The sequence below is a fragment of the Grampus griseus genome, assembly GCF_964374135.1.
Source record: "Grampus griseus genome assembly, chromosome: 4".
NCBI classification, from domain to species: Eukaryota; Metazoa; Chordata; class Mammalia; order Artiodactyla; family Delphinidae; genus Grampus; species Grampus griseus.
In genome coordinates this window covers 50315159-50321173 of record NC_138997.1, presented here as the reverse complement: position 1 = coordinate 50321173, position 6015 = coordinate 50315159, and the positions used below count along the sequence as shown (strand labels likewise).

Here is a 6015-nt window from a genome sequence, read left to right as displayed (position 1 = left end):
AATAGCCCAAAACTGGAAGCAACCTAAATGTCTATTAAAAAAACTGGATAGGGCTTCCCTGGTGGCGCAGTGGTTGAGAGTCCGCCTGTCGATGCAGGGGACACGGGTTCGTGCCCCAGTCTGGGAGGACCCCACATGCCGCGGAGCGGCTGGGCCCGTGAGCCATGGCCGCTGAGCCTGCACATCCACAGCCTGTGCTCCGCAACGCGAGAGGCCACAGCAGTGAGAGGCCCGCGTACCGCAAAAAAAAAAAAAAAAAACTGGCTAAACAAATTGTGGCATATCCATTACTCAGCAATAAAAGTGAATGAACTGTTGCGATACACAACAACGTGGATGAATCTCAAAATAATTGTTCTGTGCGAAAGTAGCCAGAAAAATTATCAAAAAGAGTGCATACTGTATGATCCCATATATTTTGTATATTTAAAATATTTAAATATATTATAAAATATATAATCATATATTTTTAAAGATTCTTTAAAAATATATTTTAATGTATGATATTAAATTTTATATTAAGTGTTACATATAAAATACATAATGTTTTAATATAAATAATTCTAGAAAATGCAAACAAATCTATAGTGATAGAAAGCAGATCAGTGATTGCCTGGGAAGGTAGGGACAGGGAGAAAAGGGAGGGAGAGTAGGATTACAAGGGCACATGAGGAAACTCTTAGGGAGGATGGATATGTTCACTATCTTGATGTAGTTATGAATTCAGGAGTGCACATATAAGTCAAAATTTATCATATTGTATGGTTAAATGTGTACAGTTCATTGTATACCAATTACATCTCAATAAAGCTGTTAAAAACATTCACATCTTCAGAATTCATTTTTTAAGCATGATGTTAGGTTTTCCTTGAATGTCCTTTATCAAGTTGAGGAAGTTCCCTTCTGTTCCCAGTTTGCTGAGAGTTTTTTTTTTTAATCAGTAATGGATATTGTATTTTTTCAAATGCTTTTTCTCTGTCTACTGGATGACCATATGATTTTCCTTTTTTAGTTTGTTAATATGGTAAATTACATTGATTTTAAACGTTAAACTAACCTTGCATTCCTGGGATAAACCCCACTTAATCATGATGTAATATCCTTCTTATAAATTGATAGATTCAACTTACTAAAATTTTGCTTAGAATTTCTCCATATATGTTCATAATGGATATTGGTTTGAAATGTTCTTTTCTTGTAATGTCTTTGCCTGGTTTTATCAGGATAATGCAGGCCCAATAGACTAAGATTAAAAGTATTTCCTCCTCCCCAATTTTCTGGAAGAGTGTAGAATTAGTATTATTTTTTTCTTTAAATGTTTGGTAGATTTCACCAGTAAAGCCATGGCCTAGAAATTCTTTCAAGGAAGCAAGCTGGGGCAATTGCAGAGGTCTCCTCATCTGTTTTCTGTTTCTCAGAGATCACTGTCCTTTGTTGCCTAATTTACAATGTCTTAAAAATCATTATTTCATAGATTTTGTCAGTTGTTCCAGGCAGGAGGGCAAATCTGGTCTCTACCATTCCATCTTGTTTGAATTAGATGCCAGAGGCTTGAAATTAACAAAAAGCAACACTACAACATTTTTCAATAAATACTACTTAAGATTACAGTATCTCTTTTTTGGCAGCTATGTTACACTGTTGGCTTCTATTTGGCTTCTATCAGTTATACAGTCAACTAAACTTCTCTTTTAAAAATAAGTGTTTCCATAAAGTATGAGATAAAAGTTTTTAGACTGAACTAGAGGGTTTTTTTTAATAGACTACTTTTTACAACAGTTTCACAGGTTCACAGCAAATAAACCAAACATTTAATAATGGAAAATTACCAAAATTATTGAATCTTTTTAAAACCTTGTCAAGGTAAGGCAAAGAAAAATTTAATTACAGTAATTGGAAGCAATGATTGGGAGGAAAAAATGGTCTCATGTTTATTACTCATTAAACTATTTTCTGCTCTAAACTCTTCTCTACATCCAGTCTTACCCCCATAACTCATTGTCCACTCAGCAGTGATCTTTTCAAAAGGTAAATGAGATCATATCTGACTTAAAACCCTCTACTGGCTTCTTATTACACTTAGAATAAATTCAAACTCATTATCTTGCTTGATTTCCCACAACTCTCCCTTTCATTCATCATTCTCCAGCAGCTACTTCTGTGCAGGGCCTTTGTACTTTATAGTCCCTCTGCATGAAACACTTTCCATATCCTTGCATGGTTGGCCCGTCATCATCACTGAAGTCTCAAGTCAAATGTCATTGCCTCAGAGACAATTTCTCTGATTGCTAATCATCTTAACTACCAGTCACTGTCATATTACTCTATTTTATTTTCCTCATAGTATTTATCATTGTTCAAATATCTTATTTTGTTTACTTAGTATCTGTCTCCTCCTCATTAGAATAAAAGCTCCTTGAGAACTGCATTGTCTTGTTGCTCACTTCTGTTTCCAAGAACGAAGCACAGGACTGCCTAAAATATATTACTGAATAAAGGATGAATGGAGAACATCTTCACAAGGCATTGAAAACTGTGTCTAATTTTAAGTCCTCTAATACTATTCATCTCTTTTTTGGACAGGCTCCATAGTGTCAATGTCACTTTTTAAAGTGTAATGTCCAGATATGTATACAACTGTCCAAGTGTTATTTGACCAAGTACAAAACACAGCAGGAATATAACATTTTTCAATAAATGATACTTAAGATTATAGTATCTCTTTTTTGACAACTGTGTTACTCTATTGGCTTCTATTACATGTCAGTCAACTAAAATCTTCTTTCAAAAAATAAGTGTTTCTAGTCTTTTCTCTTGTCCGCCAACCTATGTGCGGTTGGATTTGCTCCTCGCCATGTCTTCTCACAAGACTTTCAGGATCAAGAGATTCCTGGCCAAGAAACAAAAGCAGAATCGTCCCATTCCCCAGTGGATTCAAATAAAAACTGGTAATAAAATCAGGTACAACTCTAAGAGAAGACATTGGAGAAGAACCAAGCTGGGTCTATAAGGAGCCTCACATATGAAGTGGCCCACACTTATGCTATCAAGGTCAACTGTATCTTACCGCATCAGAACATCATTAGTGTCTGGAACAGCTGCCTGTGTTTGATGCTCTCTCCTCTTTTCTTGATCTTTCCTCACCACTGCTCACTGTGTAGCTCAGTAATAAATATGTGAACCTTTTGTTGGAAAAAAAATAATAAGTGTTTCTATAAAGTAATAACTTCCTCATACTTGAACAGTTGGGATTTGGGTGTGAGATTTAGCATTAGTCCCTAAGTTTTCTCTTACTAAACTCAGACCAACATTACAACCTATTAGATTCTTTTTGAGTCCAGATTTTGAAACCTGGCACAGTAGTTATTTCTCTTAGCTCCACAGCATCTACAAACTTAATATACATGCCATCAGAATCCTCATTTAAGTCAGTAATAAAAATGTACAGTGCCATAGTGCTGAAGATAGACTTCTATGGCATACATCTAAAGTCCCCCTCCAAGCTAACAACAATTCATTAATAAGCACATTTTGGGTATAGTAGTTCATTTCAAGTTAACCCATACTATCAAGTTAATACCATACTATCACACAGACTGTAATTCTCCATTTCATCCATAAGGAGAGCATGAATACTTACCATAAGTAATCAATCTCTCCTTAGCCTCTATCTTTAATATCATGTGATTTCTCTCCTTGAAAGTCTTCCATAATATAAAAGGATCCTTGATATCCTGGCAGTTTTCCAGTTAAACACTTAAAAGGATGATATTTTTTAATAGCCTTCTTGGCTTTAAATCCAAGAAGTAGCTCAACACTCTTGATTTTCCTTCTAATGGATTAAATTCTACATTTAGTATTAACAATTCACTGCTCCAATTTGCCCTTGAACTTTATATGAAAAACTGGTTTTGGTAGTAAATAGTATTGCCCAAATCAGCTCCAAAAAATAACTTCTAAAATATGTTACAGAGTCATCAGAAACAAAGCCTTTACACCTTCTCTCTATATATCTATTTTCTATACCTTTGAGACACTAGACAATACAAAAGTAATTTTTGAATTAACATAGGAAAATAAACTGAGGGAAGATCATATTAGCACTGGAGGAAAGATCCAAGAATCATTAACTGCAAAAATGATCTCCAAGAGAAGCAAGATAAAGTGGAAAATTCTGGTGACTTCCCTGGTGCTCCAGTGGTAAAGCATCCACCTTCCAACACAGGGGATGCGGGTTCCATCCCTGGTCGGGGAACTAAGATCCCACGCGCCGTGGGGCAAATAAGCCCACACCTCACAGCTACTGAGCTCCCACTCCTCAACAAGAGAGCCCGTGTGCCTCAACAAAGATCCCACGTGCTGCAACCAGACGCAGCCAAAAAAAAAGTGGAAAATTCGTTGTGTATTTATAAATAGTATAATAAATATATAATTGTTACCAATTAATTTTAAACATCCTAGAAGCCCCAAAACATCCGATAGTCATTCAAAGTTCCACAAATCCATTGTACGTAAAGTTACTCACAAAGATTAAAGAGGGAGTTTTTCTATGACAAATGCAAGCTAAAGCCCTTGATCTACTGGTAATCTATTTCTCCCCTGGAAGGGGAGATCCTTCCTGGCTGGGTTGGTCTGGACTTCCCAAAACACCTGTAAAGCACTCTCCTTCCAATTCCACAAAAGCAAATATAACTTATTGAGAATCATTATCAAAAAAATTTTAAAGATATGCTTAATAATGGTAAGAAGTAAACAAGCAATTACAATTGGATTTGTAATGTTTTATTTCTTGAATCAAGTAGTAGTATATGGGTGTTTGTTATATTATCCTTTACAACTTATATATTCATAATAAATTAAAGATAATTGAGTCAGTATCAAAGAAAGACCAATTAGCACTCCAAACAGTGCATGCCTATCCCTTCCCTTTCAGAATCTTAACCCTGGATCTATTTTGTAGATTAAGAATTAAATGATGGCCTCACATTTTGCATATTATTACAGGTTAAGCAAATGCTTAGAATTAAGGGCAGAATTAAGAATAGTAAATTTATTTCCAAAATTAATTTCTAATCTTTAAAAGTCTATATAAATGCATTTTAATGATTATACATTTATGCAAACTATTTTGTGTTCCTCTTTGTCACTTGTATATTTTATACACCAATTTCCAAAAATTTATATAGAACACATGTTAACCTTTGAAGTAGTTATGTAATATTCCATAATGTCGATATACTATGGTTTGTCACATAGTCTCTACTACCCTATTTGGAGTTATTTCATTTACTATTATAGGCATACGTCAGAGATATTGCAGGTTTGGTCCCAGACCACTGCAATAAAGTGAATATTGCAATAAAGTGAGTCATATGAATGTTTTGGTTTCCCAGTGCATATAAAAGTTATGTTTATACTATAGTCTATTTAGTGTGCAATAACATTATGTCTAAAAAAAAAAAAAAGTACTAACCTTAATTTAAAAGTACTTTAGGGACTTCCTGGTGGTCCAGTGGTTAAGATGAGCATGGGTTCAATCCCTGCTCAGGGAACTAAGAGCCCACATGCCATGTGGTGCAGCCAGAAAAATTTTTTTTAAAAAAGTACTTTATACTAAAAAAAAATATACTAAACATCATTTGAGCCTTCAGCAAGTTGTAATTTTGCTGGTGGAGAGTTTGAAATAGTCAAAGAATTATCAAAATGTGACACAAAGACATAAAATGAGCAAACGTTGGCACCAATAGACTTGCTCAAATGCAGGGTTACCACAAACCTTTAATTTGTAGAAAACACAAGCAAAGTGTAATAAAACAAGGTATGCCTATATATCAAAAATTACTTTTCAAAAAATGTATGTTGCCAACCTAATATGTATTTAATATGTTGTATCCTTGGTGCTAAGATACAGCTGACCGTGACTAACCTGTCCCTGCCTTCCCAGAGATTATACTCTAGTGGAGAAGACAGATGAGAAAAATAAATAAAACAATCACAGTTTGCAATAAATGCAAT

The 6015-nt window shown here is 34.7% G+C and overlaps 1 protein-coding gene across 1 annotated transcript; it reads left to right on the top strand.

Moving 5' to 3' along the window:
* The first annotated feature begins 2837 nt into the window (after positions 1–2837).
* LOC309822101 (large ribosomal subunit protein eL39-like) lies at positions 2838–3021 on the top strand. Its single transcript, XM_082653784.1, has one exon. The coding sequence runs from the start codon at positions 2855–2857 to the stop codon at positions 3008–3010; it is 156 nt and encodes a 51-aa protein (XP_082509910.1). The 5' UTR covers positions 2838–2854; the 3' UTR covers positions 3011–3021.
* The last annotated feature ends 2994 nt before the right edge of the window (positions 3022–6015 follow it).